General features: G+C 42.7%; 1 protein-coding gene across 2 annotated transcripts; it reads left to right on the forward strand.

The window, feature by feature from the left end:
* The first annotated feature begins 210 nt into the window (after nucleotides 1-210).
* STYX (serine/threonine/tyrosine interacting protein) lies at nucleotides 211-18,197 on the forward strand. 2 transcript variants are annotated; one of them, XM_086750049.1, is made up of 11 exons: nucleotides 211-441; nucleotides 10,638-10,670; nucleotides 11,470-11,523; nucleotides 12,633-12,730; nucleotides 13,452-13,512; nucleotides 14,864-14,900; nucleotides 15,471-15,510; nucleotides 15,591-15,641; nucleotides 16,087-16,159; nucleotides 16,978-17,071; nucleotides 17,688-18,197. In XM_086750049.1, exons 1-11 carry the CDS (start codon nucleotides 385-387, stop codon nucleotides 17,759-17,761), a joined length of 672 nt encoding a protein of 223 aa, XP_086606175.1. In that variant the 5' UTR covers nucleotides 211-384; the 3' UTR covers nucleotides 17,762-18,197. The 2 variants fall into 2 exon arrangements, with proteins under 2 accessions (XP_086606175.1, XP_086606176.1); XM_086750050.1 differs by lacking the exons at nucleotides 10,638-10,670; nucleotides 11,470-11,523.
* The last annotated feature ends 2,641 nt before the right edge of the window (nucleotides 18,198-20,838 follow it).

The following is a 20,838-nucleotide window of genomic DNA, read 5'->3' on the forward strand; positions in this document are numbered from 1 at the left end:
CCCGACCCTCACGACGGGGCCCCTCAACGCGGGCCGCGCGGGCGCCGCTCGGCGGGAACGCGCCCATCCCCGGGGAGGGCGGGGCGGGGTGGGGGCGGCGCTGGAGCGGAGCCCGGGGGCGGGCGGAAGCGGGAGGGGGAGCGGCGGCGGCGGCGGCGGGAGGAGGAGGAGGAGGAGGGGGAGGAGGAGGAGGAGGAGGAGGAGGGAAGAGGCGGCAGCGGCAGCAGCAGCAACAGCATGGCGGCCGGGCGCGAGCGGCTGAGCGCGCCGCCGCCTCCTCCTCCGCCGCCTCCCGCCGCCGCCGCTCCCGAGCCGGAGCCCGCGGCCCCGCTGCCCAAATAGCCGCCCTGCCCGGTCCTGCCCCCGCCCGGAGAGCGCCCGGCCATGGAGCTCGCCAAGCCGGCCTTCCCCGCGCTGCCGCAGGCCAAAGAGGACTCTGAGGTGAGAGGCGAGTGGGGGGAAGCTGCTGGGGGGCCGCCGCTCCGGGCCCTGCTGAGGGGATGGTCCCGGCCTCCCCCCCGCCCCCCCCCCAGCCCCGGGCCCCGTTGCCCTGTTCCCGCCGTGGGCTGTCTCCGAGCCCCTTCCCCGTACCCCCCCCCCGCTCCCCGTGGCCGTGGGATCCCAGCGCAGGCCGCGCTGCCCGCCCCCGGGGGCGCATCCTCCGCTGCTGCCTCTTGTCCTCTGCTCCCTTGCCGCCTCCATTGCCCCCACAAGACCCCCCGCCCCGCTCCCTCCGTCCCTCCTGCCCCTTTCCCTGCGGGAACCTCCGGCCTTTCCCCGCCTGCCCGCCCCCGGGGCTGTCAGCGAGCCCTGCCTGCTCTCACAGACCCCCAGCCCCGCTCCATCTCGCCTGCCCGCCGCCCCCTTGCCTTTTAGCCCAGCGATGGTGGCCCCCTCTCGGCTTGCTGTCCCTTCCTTCTGGGCTCCAGTGTGTCACGGCCTGCCTGTTAGCCGCCCTTTTGCTTTCCACTGCCTGTTCCCCCTCCTTTGTACGGCCGCCGGTCCAGTCCTCCGTCTGCTGCTGGCTGCCTGCTTGTCCCTTTATTTATTTATTTATTTATTATTTTATTTTGTACGTGCAGAAAAGTAATGAGGTGCTAGCAGTGAGTACCTGCACCTTCCCTTCCAAACAGTTGGTGCCTACTAACTCTTAGCTACTCAAGCAACAATTTGGCGCTCTGGTGAGTCTATTGGGGAGGCATTTCTACGCTTGTTCAAGAGCCAAGACTTCTCTGCGAACTAAGACAGGTGGCAATAGCTGCTAAGACTAAACTGCACCCTGCCCGCTGTCGGAGGAGCCGGGTCGGTGTGGTGTCTGATTTCTGAACTTGGTTTGGCTTCTCAGCCCTGGCCCTGGATGCTGGTGCTGTGTTTTCATCTGTCACAAACAGCCCCGAGTGTCCCGCTTTGATAGCGTCAGATATTTAGTGCGAAATGTCACAGCGTTCGTGCGGGGAGTTGATAGTATCTGAGCTCCTCAGAGGCTTATAGATTGTGATATATTTCATAAACATCAGCAGTTATTTCTCTTTCAATGGAGTTATTGTTGAATGCTGTTGTGGTGGTAAGTTTCCTGGAATATGAAAGTTATTAAATTTTTTTTTTTTCTTTTAGTTTAGTTGTCAAGATTTAATACCCTCATCACTTCAGATCTATGGAGGTGTTGACAAGTCCTCTTGGTTGTTTTCAGAAAGTTGTAATCGTTTTTTATCTCAACACAGATTACATAGCACCCTGTGAGGTTTATAATTTGGTTGGTTTTAAGTATCTTTTTTTTTTCTTTGGAGAAACCAATCATACTATCTACAGTTACTTCTGAAAATGGTTAGCTAAGTTAGGCTGGATGACTTTTCTGGTTATAACTAGAATGGCTAAAAAGGACTGTGTGGTTAAAATAGTTTTAAAAGCAGAGGTCACTGCAAATCTGACAACCCTTAGCTGATGAAAACTGGAATTATAGTACGGTGTCCTTCAGAGTGGATTTTGTTTTCTGCTTTTTTTCACGCTCTATCTCTCAATAGTACAATGTATAGAATGTTAGAATTTCACGTGCTATGAGACCGTAGGGGAGAACTTCAAGGACTACTTTTAAAAACTGTAAGGTTTAATTTTTTTTTCCAACACCTTACATTTGTGTCTGACTTGATCTAAATACACTATAGTTGTAGTATTTGGGGGAAACAGATAAGTTAAAGCTAATGTGACACCGTCAAAGTTCTTGTAGAGCTAACTTCTTAAGCAGCGTAAGAGGCTTCAGCCTTGTGCCTTCAGCCCGATCCTTAACAAGATGCTTTGGAAAAACAGAGTAAGGAAACTGAAACTGTTCTGCCCACAAAATGTAGTTATTCATGGAAAGCTGAAGATCGTCTCTTGTGTGTTTGTGTGAGGAGGCTCTTTAATGAGGAGTGCTGTCTAATATTATTTCAGGAAGTTGCTTATGTATGGTTTAATGCTGTCTTGGTAGATTTGATTCCAAGATATTGTGGGGGAAGTGGAGGGGAGAGAACTTGGGGAATACCTACTTTATTTTCAGATATAGGCTGCTCAAGAGTAAGTGCAACTTTGTGGTCGTTTTAAGGCAATTTAATTGCCACCCCCCAGCTCTCCCTTCTCCTGGCTGACAGTAGTAACCATGTGACAGCTTAAATCATGATGATAATGTTTTTTAAAAAGCCAAATCGGTGAGCTGATCTGGTGGGCTGCACAGCTTCACGCTGCTTAGTGGCGGCACAAGGAGAAGTTGGGGAGTGGGTAAGGCTGTCTGTTGAGGGGGTGACAGCGGCCCGCGGTTGGATTGACTTAGGCAGGCTGCAGAAATGTACTCTGGATAAACAGGTCAGCTTTCTGGCCTGAAGATGGTTTGCAATGTCCCTCATCCATATGTAGTATTACAAATTGCTGGATTTTTAAACTACTTGGCTTTTGGTACTTTTAGGAGCTTGTGAAATGCTGCGTTAGGAAATGCTGGTGATGTTTACTTGCTGGAGAGAGTTATGCCTTCTTTGCATTCCTAATCTGATTCCGTTTCAGGGGCTGGCAGACCAGAAGTTTGTTCTTCTGAGTACCCTTAGTGACACGTGCCACTTGTTTTTTCCTTGCAGTTTGTGTGTACGTCAGGTTCACTCAGGTGGTGAAACCAACTTTGTTATAGGTTGAGCACAAAGAGGTATTCGCCAGCGTCTGCCGCGCTTCGCTACAAGCGCGTGTCAGCGCTGGCTTGTGGCACTTCCTCCGGTCCGCTCTCGCGTGCTGGCTGCAGTCTGGGTGAATCGTCCAGTTCTGCAAGGTGAGCTAGCGAGGTGTGGGATCCGCCAGCTTCCGTCTTTCACTGGTGAGTCTACGGCTCCTGCCAGCTGAGCTCCTTTTTACAGGTCTTTTATGCCATCTGAGTGTTTTCTACTTTTAACTTTTGGATATTCAACATGTAACTCATCATTCCTGCAAAGCTTTTCTGGTCTGTGCCATGAATATCTGTAAACTGTGCCTGTGCTTTTGCAGGTTGGCGATACTGAATATGTCAAAGTCTTATGAGTAATAGTGATCCTACGTGGCATGGAAATAGCTTCTAAGCTTAGATTTGTATGTCTTCTTCTAAAATTGGCACATTTGCCAAGTTGAGGTTTCAAACTTTCTTAAATTTGTGAAGTGCTGGGTTGTTTTTTTTTTTTTTTCCCCCCGATATAAACAAACCTGCCTATAGATCTGTTAAAAGAGGCTCAGGTTAATAACAGTTGCTGGCATATTAGTACTGAGACACCTTAACACTCTGAAAAGATGGTGAACAAGAGATAATTCGGGGAATTTAATGGAAATTATTTTCCTATTAAAATTTAAACAAGCAAAAAGAATACTGATAGGATATATGTAATGGGAACACAGCGATAACTATCAGTTCATTTCTTTGCTGAAACAGCATTTTTGCTCGTAAGCAGACGAGTAAACGAATATTCATGATGTATTTAGAATTTTTTTAGGACTCTCCATGGTTTTTGTAATGGAATTACCAGCTTATTGACTAAGCCTTTTTATTATGCGTGTAAAAACTGAGCTCTCTGTAGCACATAGTTTTTGAGGGAATGTACATTTTTTTGACAGTGCTAATATATTTTTGACTGCTTTTTAAACTATGTGGTAGTGCAGCCCACCTAAACAGAAGTCTTCAGCTTTTTTTTACTTTTTTTTCATAGGAAACACAAATCACCCCCTTAACAAACACAAAGTGATTCTTCTTCTCTGCAGACTCTTTAAAATAACTAGGAAGCCTGTATTATAATATTTATTTTACCTGCCCACAGAGTAGAGCAAAAGAAATTTAGAACCGATGCTGGGAAATGTGAATCGGGTGACGGATTTTGATCCTAACTCCTGTGGGATATTACCAGACTAGTTTGCGTTTATCAAAAGCGCGCTGTGGCAGCTGAAGTTGAGCAGCCTTGTCAGTCGTGATTAACTCACGCCTGGCGTCCGTGGGAAACCTGTTGAAGTGGGAGCAGTTTGTAGAAGTTGGGACTTAAAGCCTGTTTATTTTTACCTCAATGAGGATTGTAAAGGGACCTGTGCAGTTCTTGGCTGTCTCGATATAGACCAACTCGCTTGGCTGTAGTAAAAAAAAAAAAAAAGCATGTAAAAGACTATATTTACACCATTATAAACATTTCTAATAATAATCTGAATACATACCTTAACTGATTACCAGTAGAACTTGTTCATTAGTGCTCATTCTGCAGATTCTTCGTAAAAAGTGAATCATCCAGACCTTTTCTTGTGGTGGGTAGAATCGCCGCGAGGTGGATGCAGGAGAAACGCTACTAGAAAAAATTCAGATGACTCTCAGCTTCTGTGCAAGTCTATTTTAAAAGAAAGTAATTCAAGAAGTGTGGCGGTCCTGCCGCTTGGCTGTGTGCTTCATATAAGGTGAAGAATTCTGCCTTCACTGCTTTATTGTGCTTTAGTGAAAGCCAGTGCTGATCCTGTGTGCTAATGGGTATTTAACAAGCTAATAGAGGTCTCTTTTTGGACCAGAGGTACAGAATGGAACCAAAACGAAACATTTGTTTCTTATCTGTATTATGTTTCTACTTTCCGCTTAGTTGCCTTAGTCTACCTTTTGTCCTTTTCCATGGCTTGTATTTCTCTTTGCCAAAATAACCTTTATTTTCCTGTTGTACGCTTCATCCTTCCTCTGTGTGCTCTGTCGCTGCCACCTGCTACTGTTTTTCCTCTCCGCCTTCCTGCTTTTGTATTCCTTTGTATTTTCAAAAGCAAAAATGTTTGTATGATCAGGACTTCCCGTTGTCCATGGGCTCTTTACAGACACACGGAAAACCCTGTTAAACGCCACTTCCCAGCCCGTGTTTGCCGTTATCGAGACCCAAGTGGGATCTGTGACCCGGGGGCGGACTTGCCGTTGCAGCAAAGCCCGTGTAATAGCTGGTTTTTCTAAAAAGTGGCTTTACGCACCCTCCCAGCCATCCAGGGTTGTCGCCGGCTTTGTCCCGGTGCTTGTCAGACCTGTGGTGACCTGGAGCAGGGAGCTTACTTGGTAGACAACCAGCTTTGCTAAAAAAGCTGTTAGTTTTGGGCTATTATAGTTTCCTGAGAGCGGTGACCATAGAATTAAGACAACTGTGCAAGGCTGGGAATGCAACCTCACCCTTTAGCCAGCTGCTGCTTTGGATTAGCAGGGCTGTCGCAGCTTCCTCAGCCCTGTTAGAACAGCTCCGTTCTTCCTAACGGCGTGCCCGTAGCTTGAGTGAACGAAAAGAGCGCGTTTCATTTTTCGTATTTTATATACTTGCATTAGGACTTGTACCTGAAAAAAAAATAATTTGAGTGGTTGTTGTAGGTCTCTTCCAACTGCAATAATTCTGAGATATAGAGAGATATTTGTGTTTCTAAGTGGAATAACTGTCCAAGAACATGAAACGTGACTGAAACTGAAGATGCAGCCTTTCATTTCGGTCTTGTTTGTAGCTGATTTTGAGGCCCTTGGAGTAGCGTGCTTCACAGTGATGGACATGACAGGTTTCAGTAATCCGCAAATATTTTTATTGAATTTGTTTTCAGTACTTCATATAATTTGTATCTTTTCTTATTAAAAGATGGCAAATGAGTATGCTCTATTGCTACTTTAATATTTAATGATTTCTTTTGGCAATTGTTTGTTCCATTTTACAAAGTCCATTGGTGTGGCTAGCTTTATTTTTTTTGTGCAGGTCTTTAATGATAACATCTCCCCTCTCCCTGCCTTTTTTTTTTTTTTTTTTTTTTTTTTTTTTTTTTTTTTTTTTTTTTTTTTTGGACTGTATCAGCTGCAAGGTTTTCTCTTTCAAAATATTGTCCAAAATACTTTCAAAGCCAAGGTGTGATCTCATTTCATTGCGTAAATTAGACTTAAAACTGCCTCAGAATTAAGCATAAAGCTTTTGTGTGAAGGTAATTGTTCAGGGATTAGGACCCATCCACAATCCACGCTGTAGCCCCGTAAGGGGAGGTGATAGTGGTGTTGGCCGTTACTGGAATCCTGCCCTCAGTCTGTTCTGGTGTAACACTGTTTAGGTGTAATTTTAATTTCCTGTACAGAGCAGTACAAAGGTACAGCCAAGGGATCAGCCAGCCAGAGCAGAAGGAACTGAAGCAGGTCAGCAGAATGTGTGGCTGTCATTGCCCTAACAGTTGTCTTCAGCTTTGATTTCACAGCTTGGGGAAGAATGTTGTACCGGGTTTAGTGGAGAAACTTTGAGCGTTAAAGCTTGGATGAGTATTCCACTAGATAGGGAAACAAACTTAGGCAAGAGGATTCTGACAGCCCTAGATTTTTGAAGTACGTGAGGAACGATCAATCATGCAGAAGTCTTGCTGTGGTGAATTGCGATGGGGAGAGAAGTCTGTACAGAGGGGTAAATGATGCTTTTAATCAACAGCAAAAGAGCTGCCTGAGTGTTAGAAAAGGGTCAGAAACCTGGAGTGGCCAGGAAGGTTTTACTGGGAGTTGCGTGCAGCTTTTCAAAAGGACCCGAGTTGGTCTTTAAAGCAGGAAAAGAGTCGTTGCAGGCGGTGGCTGATCCCCAGTAATCTGAGCAGATAAGGGGCAGCAGCTAAAATCCAGAAAAGAAACTTCTTGATATTGGATTCTCCTTCTCTAAACTACTGATTTGATTTATTTTACTGGTGTTTTTTTCAGGACATTTGAGAGCTTCTTCCTTCGTCTAAGGGAGTTCATGGTTTGCGGGCTCTGCTAATTGTAAGGCAGCAGGAGTTCAACCGTAGTAATGAAAGCACAGTACTGCGGATTACCTTTCGACCAAAGCTGAGCTTGAGCACAGGCCAGCTAGGATATGCCTTTTACATACACTTTCTTGACCATAGCCTCAGTGTGAGGGCTGTTAAACTAATTAAAAAATTCATAATACGAATTTTATATTAAGTCCTAGTCACTCTTTCAGGAAAAGTCCACACGTACGTGTATTTGCACATGTCAGTGTAAAGTATCAGGTTTTTTTGCCATTAGGCTGTTCTTCTGAGGGATGACAGGTATAGCTATGGCAAAATATTAGCAAAATAACCGTAACTGTTGGCAGAGTACCTCTTAATGTAGTCTGGATGTTGGTTACCAAGAAGGTCTTTGTAGTGTAGACAAGGCTTGCCTGTTCATTTGTGTCTTCAGTTATTTCAGTTAGAGATTTGCTGTAGGTCGGGAAGGGAACTCTTTGAAATCTGTTCTGTTCCCTTTTCTTCACTAGTCCCTTCGTTGTGGGAGGGTGGTTGGAGTGCTTAGAAGGTCCCTGCCATTTCATTTGCGCAAATCCGAAATACAGCAGATAAGTGCTGTGAACACCCTCAGCGAGGCAGCTGAGAGATCTTTTAAACTTGTCCGGCAGTGAGTTGCAGTCTAATTTGGGAAGACCTGTCAGAGGTGAGTGGCTCCTCTTTAAAATTTTGGGATTGTAGGAGGGGCGGGGGGAAGGTTTGCGTTGCCTCTTTACTTTTGTCTTGGGAGTATTGAAGATCGCCTCTTCCAGCGAGTTGTCACTTATTCTGTAGAACCTCGCAAATACTTAGCAGCAAGAAGTGCTTGTCCTCTGTCCAGTGGTTTTCTTAGCAAAATCATTGCGTTTAGTCTCATAAAAAAAGAGAAACTTGGCTGTTATTTGTCTGCTGAGTGCTTCAAAGAATGTGGAAGTCATGGCTGATGAATGAATTCCTTAGAATGAGACCCCTGCTTGGGTTCAGTCCACATTAATAGGTTGGGGTTTTTGCATAACTTTGCATTACATTTGAATAATCTTGCATTGTTAGTCTGAAAAGCCTTGAAGGGCTGTCAGGAAATCACCAGAATCACTCTTTCAGTAGTTTGCGTACTTGTCTCAGATTAAATGTTTTCTTTATACATCATCTTCCAGATACTTATTTTGAAGACTAAATCCTGCTGGAATCTGTACCTTTTTGGCTTCTTGAAGAACATGGAAGACCGATATTCGGAGCCAATACTGACATTTTTTTTCTTGTTCAGAACATCTGTGGCATCTGTTGTCTTTTGGCTTCTGGCTTCCTTTGGACTGTATATTGCTAAATTCTTGCCTATTTATTTTGCACAGCTTACAGCTGCTGGGACTAACACAATTTCCTGCTTCTAATGCATTTGAAAGGAATATTTACAGTATTGTTAAGTTCCCTTGACCGAAGTGCTGATGAATTTGTGTTTTCATTATGCTCCAGATCAAGGCTTTTAAATTCTACAAGTATATAAATGGAGTAGTAAACCCACCTAAGTGCTTGTATACTCCTGGACTATAGTTTAAGCTTTTCAGAGTTTATTATTCACAATATGAATTTTATACTTGGAGAAAACTATGTTTTTCTTGCCTTTTGATGAGTGAATTATGCCTTTGTGTACGCAGTGAGACAACAGGATTAGACTAAAACACTCTTAGGTCAACCTTCAAAGGATACAGCTCCATAAATATAATTCTTTTGTCACAGGATTTCTACTTTCTGCTACCAGGAGCTTTTATTATTACAGCTGGAACATGCAGAAATAATTTAACTGCCTCCCTGTGTAGCAAAGACCATTTCAGTGCATTTTATTTCCCTGTTTATACTACCATTTTAGGTAGTATTCAAAGAATTGTTTTGAGAGGCTTACTGCTCGTTTGCTTTTGCAGAAATGCTGTCCCAGATTCAATTCAAGTGGTTTCCAGAATAACTTTACTGATACTAAAATCCTTTCTAATTCCAATAACTAGAGTTAGTAAAATCTCACTACGTAACTGTGCGTGTGTTTGGGGGAGGCACTGGATTTTTCTTGTGTGTCTTAGAAGTAAAAAGGGAGTTAACGTGAAACAGACGCTACCAGTACAACTGCAGGTGCCAAGGTGGACAGTGCTGCGTTTCAAGGGCCTGGATCCTACTTGGTGTAATCCTGACCTCGCTTCAGAGGTGGAATATTTAGAGTTTAACTTTCTCATCGTTTTGAGGAGATTGGAACGTAACAAGAATGACATATGGCAAAGTTTTTTCTTAGCTGCTGGTGTGTGTGAAGCAAACAACAAAGTTATGTAAATAAATTTATGCAGACTATTTGATTCAATATGTTTGACTATTCTTTTTTTTTTTTTCTTTTTTTTTCTTTCCTCCTCTCCAGCTGGTAACTGTGATCTCAGATACAACTCCTTCATGTGTGAGGGTCAAAGAATGAGTAAGAGCCTGTTAATAGAGGACAGTGGGAGTTGTAAAGAAGGAAAGACAGGAATAGAGTCTGCCTGAGCATTTTTCTGTTCAGCTTTGGCAGTTCTGTAAAATGGAGCAAAGGATGAAAATGCTGATCCTGGCATTTGCTCTGGACTGTTCTGATAGACTGAGTTGGATGATAGTAAACAGTCAGCTGGGAAAGCGTGGTTCCAGAGGGGTGAATCTTCCCAAACTTGTGAGTCTGAGATTTATGGAAGGGTGCGATGTGTTAGCTGTCGATTAACGGACGAGGAGTATCCTGTCCTTGTGCCTTTACTGTGCAAGGATCCTTGCCAGTGTAACTATCTAGGATGGAGAGAAGTGGAAATTCACTCTAATGCTTGCTGTGTTCATGGAGACCGTAAGTTTCTAGAATTGTTAAAGCTAAATCCTGAATATTCAAAATGAATTTTGAATGTGTTAGGTGAGGCAGTGTGGATTTTAAGGGAGTTACCTGCTATACTTGTTATCTTCCAATTGTTTTCTCAGCGCCTGTAGGAATGTACCAGTCTAAGGAATTTTTTTTTTTTTTTTTTTGCTTCTGTGGCTAGTACAGAATGTTCTAAAGCTCTTTTTCTTTTCTGTCTCTCCCCACTCTAGCGGGAGGTTCCTAAGCAGAAAGCTGAGGTGTGGATGTACAACACAGTAGCTATTCTGCACAACCTTCATCGGTGATGTAGAGTACTTGAGGTTTCCTCACATTAGCTTCCAAAATAGCGTTCCCTGCACCTGAGTCTTACTGGTATTCGTGTGGAGAGTTAGCAGTCAGTGTAAGCAATGTGCCTGTTGCGTAGCAGGTAGCTCGTACAATCTGCAGAAAATAGATTTTGATTTGTTTTTTTTTTTCTATCTGAATTTTTTTTCCCTTTATGTGCCTATATAATTTTGTTTTGTTTGTTTATTTTAAGGATTGGACCTATCCCATGAGGAGAGAGATGCAGGTATGACACAATTTCATTTACCGTTCGAGCCAAAACCCATCGTGTGTTCGGTAAGAAAGAGAAAGTGCCCTACAGAAGAGCCGGTATCAAAATCAGTCTTTAGGGGTGAAGTGTCGGGCAGCACCATGGGAGAGAAAAAAAAGTAATCTTGTCCTTTACTTCAGAATCTCCAAAATACTGTATTTCTGTTTTCATTAATGTTTTTTTGGAGATCATTGCCAAAAATTTATTGGAGCCTTGCTTTTTAACTTAAATTTGGTTGAAAGTAAGCGTTCTCAGGTAGGAGCTCTGGACAACTAAAACTTTCCTGCAATGGTGTCAGCCAAATCTTATCACAAGAGAAAATCTACAGACCTAGATGTCTTTATTGGTGGGGAGATGAAGGATTAAAAATCGGTGTTTTCCTACTACTAGGGCAAAGCTAGAAGACTTACCATGTGTGTATCTTTTTCCATGAGAGCAATTTGGAATTAATTACAAGAAGCGATTCTATACAAAGTTAGAGTTCCCTTCGTTTGATGTGGGGCTGGGTAAGATGTAGTAATCAAACTGGAACTTGGTCCAAATAAAGGACTTGATTCCTGTTCCAAAACAAGATCTCCTCCACAAAGATCATGTTTCTTTTATTTTGCCAAACAATTTTTTTTTCCCCTTGTCCCGTCACAAGTGACACTTGATGACACATCTCTCACTAATCTGTAAATTACTTGTTTCCATGGGCATAGTCTAAGTTGAGTGCAATGTATGATTTCAAATAACTTTGAGTTGGTATTAAATGTCTGTTTTTCTGCCCCCCTAGGAAATTTTACCTGGGTTATTTTTAGGCCCATATTCTTCAGCTATGAAAAGCAAGGTACGATTTTCAGAACAGTATCTCGTAAGGAAACTTTGCTGTGATGATTTGTTACTGTGGCAGTATGTTCAAGTGTTATCTACATAAAGGTAAATTTGGTCGCAGTCCTGAACTGGAACACGAAAGGTGCCGCAGTAAAGTAATACGTGGTCTGTTTATGGGATGGTCCTTTTAGCCCGTGGGGTTGTCTGACTGGGACCAGTGTCGATGGCTTCGCTTGCCAGAGCAAGCCTGAACTGCTGCCTCAGCTGGGGCAGTTGACACTTACCAGACATCATTTTCCTGAACAGTCTTGTGAGCTAAGGGGTTCCTTCAGGGGAAAAAATGAAAAAAAAGAGCCCTGATTTAATTTTTTTGGTGTGGCTTGAAGTTCTGCGTGCATATGTTCATGTGCGTACTCTTCACTCCAGCTTTACCTACTCCTTACAAACCAGAGAAAAGTGCAAGTTTGAAGTGACTTGCACGCTAGTTGTAGTGAGTGTTCATGTGTGAGCTTTTTGTATTAAAATTTGAGTCTTACAGTTAAGCTTGAATATAATTTTTCTTAGAAAAAGGTAAACCATTTGAGACTCGCGTGTTGCCCATCGGGCAATCTATTTCCTTTGCTGAAGTGTTGCAACGCAAGTCAGGACTGGGAACTCACACGTGCAGTAAATAAAGTGAATTCCATCTGCAATGAAGCCAAGCACTGCTAAGACAAAGCTTGTACCTGCAAGCTTCCCTCAGAGTTTAAGTGATCGTACTTTCGATGGTCTGGTTCCAGCAAGGAATCCAACGCTAGCTGGAAATTACTAAGTCATGTAGTGGCTTGCAGTGTCAGGCAAAGTGAAAGGTGGGCAGAGACAAACAAGCTCATTGAATGCCTTCCTCACTACCTGTTCTTTTTGTCATTGTTAGGAATGCTTTTTCTTGCAGCTCCTAATGTTTGTGTTTTGTCTTTTTCAAAGGCAAAATTTTTCCCGCTATGCTTTGAATATTAGAAAACTAGCTCAAGTTTTCCTTGAGGACATGCTATAGCCCTGTTGTGTGTTGAAGTACTTTTTATTACTGTGCGATAGATGGATTCAGTAATTTTTTTTTTAAATATATATTTTTTTCTTTTTCCACAGCTACCTATACTTCAGAAACATGGAATAACCCATGTAATATGTATACGGCAAAACATTGAAGCAAACTTTATTAAACCAAACTTCCAACAGTTATTTAGGTGAGAAATTATTGTAAGACGCAGAACTGCAAACAGTGAAAAAATCTTGCTTTTAAATACCTTATTCTGTATTAATGAGAGGGGGGTTTTTTTGGTGTTAGTGTTCTTTCCAAATATTTTCACGTTGTCAAAAGTATTTGAAAAATGTGCTAAGGTGTAGGAAGAATCTTAAATCCAAACCGTGAAGTTTATTCATCCGTTCAACTCTAGACATAGATAACACCGCAAATGAGAAGGATCCATTCGTTCACAGTGAGCGTCTTCAGTTTTAAAGTTGTTAGTTCTGAGTACAGTTTGTCCTGCTAATAAGATGTTTGAAGCAACTTAATCAGCATCTGTGTACCTTTGCAAAAGTTTTGTAGTGCCCCAGGAGATAAGTGGCCCATATTTACAAACTGATGGGGAGCATGTGAGTCTGTAGTATGCTGCTTTCACAGTTGAGTCCCTTGTACCGTAGCACTTCTGAGTTTCTTCTGCTCTAAGAGGTGAGTTTGTCAGGCGATGTCGGAGAAGGTTCTTCACTTGCTTCCTCATAAGGACAGCTCCAGAGTTTCCTTGTTTGTAGATGTTCTGGAGCTTAGACCAGAAAGTAAAGCCAGGAGGGTAGTGCTGGCTTCCTTCTGCAGGGTTGAGTGCTGTAGCAGGGCTGAATCAGCTGTACGTGTACCCGTGGCAGCAACTCGGCGTTACTGTGTTCTCATAGCAACTGTTTTCGTTGTAGGTATTTAGTCTTGGATATTGCAGATAATCCAGTTGAGAATATAATACGATTTTTCCCTATGGTAAGTATTTGTGTGTTGATGTGAATGGATTGGGAATGGAGTTGCCCAGTAAGAGTTTTCTGAACTAACAGATACCAGTTTCAAATTTGGGATACCCAGCCTGAGGCACCTGGAAGGCCTGCAAACTCTTAAATTACCTTGTTATTGCCACTTTAGTAAGTGTAATTAACTGCTTTCTACAAGTACAGAAACTGAGGCAGAGTTTTAAGAGCTGTATATTATTATGGTCTCAAAAGAAGAAAAGAAAAGAAAAGAAAAAAAAAACAAAAAAACTGGGTCATGGGAGAATGCTGGTCTGTAGGAAACTTATTTTTTGAGCCTGAGAGTATTTACATCTCTTGTATCAAATACCAAACTCAACAGAAAATAGTAACTAGTTGGTGTGGCTACGTTTTTACAGCGCCTTGAAACATGTTTACTGTAGAGGAATTAAGTAGTAACTTGAAGTTAAACAGTACCCATTACATACTGATGTTTGGAAATAGAAACCCTTAGTTTTGAGCTGTGGTTTTACATCTTTGTTTTAGGTTAGTTTGCAACAGAGCAAAATCATTTTGTTCCTTCGGTCACACAAAAAATAAAACGAAGCCACCAAAAAGCTCCTCTGGCTTCCCTGCCCATGGCAGAGGTGGTCAGGTTTTTGCAGAAAAAGGTGGCGAATCAGTTGCCTTGTGGCTTTTCTGAAGTGTAATGCCGTTTGTTCAAACAACATCCTTTGCAAATATCACAGTTAGTGACATCTTACTAGCTCTGAGTTGGTGTATTTTTAAGAGTCTAGTCTGGGTTTTCCCCACAATAAATTATTCGGCTTTTGCTTTCCGTCTAACCCGGCAGTATTCCACCTACCCCGCTACGTCACGTCTCCCTTGTAGAGGGATTAGACCTACTTTTGTGACTGAAATTATCCGTGGAGAACTTCTAGGAAGCCACAAGTGTCAGCAGAGTGGCCCAGGCCACATCGCTGTTGATGTGTGTGGGTTTTGTTTGTGGTTTGGTTTTGTTGTTTGTTTTTTTTCCTTTCTAACTATTAAGCAAAGATGCTGGGAAGTTACTTTTTATTGTAGCGGTGTAGCATGTGACATAATGACTGGAAAAGGCAAACTTATTGGATTTTAATGCATTTTTGTTTCTGGCTTCACACTAGTTTTTTCAGTGACACTTTTATGGACAGTTACAAGTACAAGAGAAATACAAATGTCCCGTTGAAGTGGTGTCCAAGTCTGTATAAAGAGGGTGCATTATTGTCACTGTGTGTAGAGACAAAAATTCTAACAAATTTAAATGCAAGTAGCAGTAACATCTGAAATAATCTGAAACTTTGAGTCCTGTAACTTTTTTTTTTTCTCTTTAGACTAAAGAATTTATTGATGGAAGTTTACAAAGTGGAGGTAAAATCATACTAACTCTTTTCCTTTGTTTACTAATACCTTGTTGTTACAACTTTAAAAAGAACTTAGTGTTATGTATTAGAGGCTCTTAAGTAGAGGTTTTATTAAATTTGGGGTTTTATTGTGCTTTGCTCTCAGCTTGTACAATAGAGTTTGAGTCAAGTGTTCTCCTTTCCTTTTGCTTCTGACCAGAAAACAAACCTCTCTGTATATCTGAGTTGTTTGACTGGTTGTTTTTTTTCCACTTTAAACACAACTGTGTTCTGTGCCTGAGGGATTTTTGTCCCCTCTCTGATGTAGAGCCTTAAATCTGCATCATGGTCCTGGAGTACAGATTCTGTTACTGAAAATCCTCAGAAGAGCAGGAATCCCTGCTTCTGTATCCCGAGGCAGCAGTGAACAGAGCGCAGTTAGTAATCTAGAGTGCAGTAAGCCACACCTGTTATTCTTAGGATGTACCTTGCTGCTGTGTAGTTCTCTGTAACAAGGAAAAACTGCGTTGCAAAGAATTTTCTTCAGTCTATACAAGTATAGCTGGTTGGTTTTTTGTTGTTTCTTTTTCCTTCTCAGGAAAAGTTCTTGTCCATGGAAATGCAGGGATTTCTAGAAGGTAGGAAACTATCCATCCTGCTTCTTGATTTATTTTAAACAACGGAAATATATTTTACTATTTTATTCTTCTCTTTTCAGTGCTGCCTTAGTTATTGCATATATAATGGAAACATTTGGGGTGAAGTACAGGTAAGAACAGAGCGTGGTTGTGCAGTTTACCATTTGTCTGGGACGGCTGAAGTGAGAGAGTACTTTAGAGCAGATAACAAGTCCGGTATGTCTGTAGGTATTTTTAAAATTCAAGTAGTGTAAGTGAACAATAATTTTGGAGGGAACGTAAGCAGTTGTGTATTGATGCATAAGCCAGTTATTACCTACTGAGACTGAGTGAAGACTTTACGTGGGGCAGATGATTCCATTTTGCTCCACTGCAGGTGGAGGTGGGCAAATAATACGTTACAACTACTGCTTCCTGTTTTGCCCAGACAATTTCAGTTATATACACCAGTTCGGAGGAGTGTTTAGAGGCTGTGTATTTCCTAGGAACTGATAATCGGAAGAAAGACTCCTGAAACCAGAGACTTTTGTCACAGTCTGTTTTCCACTGAGGTATCTTCTCTCTCCTCTTTTTCAGGGATGCATTTACTTATGTTCAAGAGAGAAGATTCTGTATTAATCCTAATGCTGGATTTGTCCATCAACTTCAGGTGACTTTTTTTTTTTTCTTATTTCTCATCATAACTCAAAAGCCACTTGATGAATCATCTTCCTGCAAAACAGCTTTTTCTACTCAGGCTTAACATTTACTGTAAAAGTATGCTTCAAGTAAATGTCAGAAGCTGTAGCAGAGCTTGAGAGGAAGATGGGTGGATACCCTAGACTTAAGCTTTGCACAAAGCAAATCCAGGAATGGAGGAGAAATAAAAATCCTGTGTTGTACAGTGATTAAGAGGCTCTGAAACAGCTTGATTGGTGGCTAAGGAACTGCAAAGTGAGTGTTGTGGCACCTGTCAGTTGATGCTTCTTGACACTTGCATTCATAAGTGATGGGTTTTTTTGTTTGTTTGTTTTTGTTTTTTTTTAATTAACTCTGGTGAGAAGTTGTTGCCTATGTAGTACTGAAAGCACAACGGGTCACTAGAAGGCAACTTCAAGGCCTTGTATGGTTTGTCCTTGTAACAAATCACTGAAGTGACTGTGTTTTCAGTTTGGTTTGTTTCTGCTGTCTGAATTGCCTGCTGGGAAAAGCAATGAGTTCTCTGAACGTACTTACAGAATTTTTTAAATGAAAGAATTTTTAAATTTTTAAATGCCATTTCATGTCATCTTCAAGTATTTTTTGCTCGACCTTCCTGACAGTTTTTGTTGTTGTCAAAGCAACAAAGAACTCTCCTCCTCTAAAATCTCAGCCTTAGTGCAAGATCCTCTCTAGTCCATCCTAGTGAACTCTGAATTAGTCCTTCTCATCCTTACAGAGCATTATAGCAAATTAATAGCAGTATGTATTATTAATTTTTTTTTTCAGGAATATGAAGCCATCTATCTAGCAAAATTAACCATCCAGATGATGTCACCCCTGCAGTTGGAGAGATCCCTCTCAGTTCCACCCGGTACTACAGGTGAGAAGCCTCTCCTGTTGTGTGTGACTTCTTACCTGCTGTTGTGAGGTGATTTTTGCGCTCCCTAAGTAAACCTCCAGCAGCAGCGAATCCCAAACTTTTGGGAAGGGGATGGCTGCGGTTGGTGTGCAAGCTGTGTTCACACTTCAGTATCAGTACTTAAATATTCTGTTCTCCTGTGGCTGAACTTTCCTGTGGTGTTGTCTGCGCTTCCATGCCGTACTGGAGAAGGGCTCTGCCTCTCCCTGTCCTTCAAAAACCCCGAATTCCCTAGAGGAATCAAGAGTGACAGGTTGAATGAAGCAAATTACATAATTTTTGCTGTGCCTGTAAACGGATAACAGAGGATTAGGGCATGTAAAAAAAAAAAAAGTTACCTTAATCGTATAGAGATGGGCCAATAGCAGCCCCTGCTAAAGGTCGGTGAAAATGGAGTTTGGGAGATGCAAAAAATGGTGGATTCTAGGAAATTCCTCTTCCATGTGGAGAAGTGTGAGGCAGAAAGCTGAATGTCTTCAAGGGTAGAGTCCCTGCAAGAAGACAATAACAACTGCCCATAGTTCTGCTCACAGCTGTGTGTTGTTAGAGCTGTCCTCCTTCCTCTTGCCTTCTGCAGGGAGTTTGAAGCGAATGCACGAAGAGGATGAAGAACTTGGAACCATGCAAGTGGCAGCAGCACAGAACGGATGATATCCGAGGACAAGCACTGTTTGTATTGTGAATTCCTGCCAAGGAAGGTGAAGAAAACTAGGGAAAAAGAATTAATAATGCAAAATGATGAACACACACATAGCTTCTTTTCAATTACATGTTGCTTTCAGATGTAAATCTGCCTCTGCAACACACTAAGCATCATTTTTAAGATGTTGGACTTCTTGAATGAATAGATGGCACTGATTGTTTTACTCCTTTTTTACACTTTACAGTTTTATTCTAAACCAAGATTTTTGGACTTGCAAAGAGGTATTATTGCAATAATGCACTTTTCATACTTGAAATTTCTTTATTTGTATGATATAAAGTTATTACTTTAAACAAAATGCAAGCTGGGGGGGGTTTGTTTATAAAGTTATTTGTGTAATTTATAACAAGAGACTTTAGTAAAGAAAAAGTTTGCTAAAACTCACCTTGTTCTCCGTATGTATTCTGGTCATGCCTGCAGAAATGCGCTTTACCGTCTGCACTATGCACCGCTCCTGGCAGGTGAGCAACAGCGATGGTCTAATCAATATTTAACTCTTTACCTTGTTATAAAACCTCATTATATAGCAAATTATTTTGAAACGGAGACCAATTTAAGACAAAATACTGTTCTAAAAATCTCTACTTGTTTTATGCAAGTTAAATTTTAAGAGTACTGATTAATTACCTAATAAAATACTCGTGTGCTGAGTTAATATGGAGGGCAGCTACCGATTTTACGCATATCAAGACTGAATTATTTCAGCGAGCATTGTTAAATTTGTTATAGGTTGCTTGTTAAATTAGTTATAGGTTGATTAAACAGGTTGAACAAGCTGTCTGCTAGAGTAGTGTATTGTCAAACTGGTATTGAAGGAGTAGTTCTCCTTGTAAGACAAGAATTGCATCATTTGAGGTAAAAATTGGGTTGGTGTTTGAAAACTGAGGCCTGAAGTGCTGGCTGTAATATATTCAGACCTAAAGGAGTCACCTCAGCTCTTCTAAAGCTTTAGAGTCAATTAAGGGCACACACTTACCAGTGCTTTAAAGTTTTCAAATTGGGAATCGCCAAGGTGGTTTGTGCAGCTTTAACTCTTCTCCTTTCTCAGCGGCACGGTGAAAACCACTGGTTGTACGAAAGTGCAGTCTCGGTTCTGCATCACTGCTTTACTTGCCCATCAGTCTTGCGTAAAAGATAAGAATGAAATGATGGCTCCTTTAGAGCACTGAGGTGAGGGAGCAAATGACAAAGCTGTTAGAAGGACTTGTGTATTTGGGAAATCTGAGCTTGTAATTGGGCTGTATTTTAACAGGGAACGGCTGGGCTCGAGAGAGTTGAATCGATACGGAAGGCATTGGGAGATCTGAGCATCCAGCTGCCTCCCTGTGCTGCGACGGGGCTGTGTGCAAATGGCCAGTGTCCTCTGTCAGCCTCGGAAGGAGCAGCCTGCGCTGAGGGGGACTCTGAGAGCTCTCATCTTTGAATTTGAAGGCATGAATCCAAACAGTGAAGCCATTTTGTACAGTGAGGCTCTCTTCCGATGCTACCTCTTGCTGGAGGATCATCCAGCAGCTTGTTTACTCTGTAGGAGCCTGTTTACTTTGTAGGAGTTCTGCCTCGCTTTGTGTATTCGAGACAAGTTGACCACGCCTGTGACTCGCTGATCTTGGCTTAGTCACTGATCCTCTGCCCTCTTGCAGTTCCTGGGAAGGCTTGCTGAGGGGCAAGTCTGAGCTCCTGGCCTGTGCCAAGAGCCCCTACAAGCAGTTAGCAGATTCTGGTTTGAAAACTACTGCCTGGGTTAAGGTGCGCTGCTAGGACAGATGTTGGCGGCACCTGAGGAGGAAATCCTCCTGCAGGACGTCAGGGCTTTCGGCTGAACCCGGACGCCTTGGGTGAGGCTTTACAGCCTAACAACCTCTTCTGGGTGGAATGCGAAGGCCCTGGAGCTGAACCAGCATTCAGCAGCAATGAAGGGTGATTCACCCTTTACATCACCTGTGTCAGTGATGGATCTTTAGAAATGTATGATGCTTTAGGAAATCTTTGGCTCGAAAAAGGAAGTGTTACTGTTATCTCCTTAAGAACTCCAGCCTGGCAGTGTTCAGCTGACCGGCTCAGCACACAGTGCTGGTTTTGCAGTTGCAGGGCTGACGATGTGCTGTTAACTGACTCTCTCTAGAAGAATGCTTCTGAGGCTGTTGGGAAATCCATTCTGCGGTGTTTCACCACTTACCCCACGGCTGCAGTGGGGTCTGTGGACGTCTGTGCAAGGGGATCACCAAATGCTGCCAGCTATGAGCTTCTGATGAAACGAGGATGGGAACCAGAACTTCTGCATCAAATTGCTTTCTATTTCGGCTCCCTTGGGAAGTGGTAGAGCTGAACCACAGATGGAAGCACACTGTTGATTCATCTAACTCTCCCCTGCCAGAGAGGCTTGTTCATGTGTACTCTGGTTCTGCTGTCTCGCTGGGGTCCTGCTGCTTCCCTGAGGAGACTGTTTCACAAACAACTGACAAGCTTCACGACGAAGGATTTTCTACCAATCTTTTATTTTCATGCCTTCACCCCCTGCTGCCTTCTACAGTCATTCTGGTCTGTCTGCCTGCTGCCCTGCAGATAACAGCCTCTCAGATCCTAAGGGATTCTGAGATTAGTTTTCCTCATGTATCTATTATGAAGCCTTTTATTTAAAACTTCTTGACATCTGTCTCATTTAGGCAGGTATTTCAATTACTGTTTGTTTTCTGTGGCCTTAGAATTGCAGTAGAGGTCAAGGTTTTGTTTTGTTTTTTTTTTCCCCCCAGGTTTAGGCACAAAAAGCTGCAGTACCCAGATCCTGAGGGAGCCATAGCCCTGTGTTAAGGTGTTGAAGCTCTGCTTTCCAGCTTAGGGGAAGCAGAGTGAAGGAGCTGGGGATCTCTTCCTCATGGGAGGGGAGAGGTGTTACCCAAAAAATGAAATCCCAAGGAGGACATAACATTAAACATCTGGAGAAGCTGGCAGTTCTGGCTGACTTCTGACAAGATCCTGGGTTCCTTTGTTCCCTGGGGGAGGTCTTGCTCTCTTCTGTTGAGCCAAC

This window comes from Chlamydotis macqueenii, chromosome 5 (genome assembly GCF_036417535.1).
Source record: "Chlamydotis macqueenii isolate bChlMac1 chromosome 5, bChlMac1.mat, whole genome shotgun sequence".
Classification (NCBI taxonomy): domain Eukaryota; kingdom Metazoa; phylum Chordata; class Aves; order Otidiformes; family Otididae; genus Chlamydotis; species Chlamydotis macqueenii.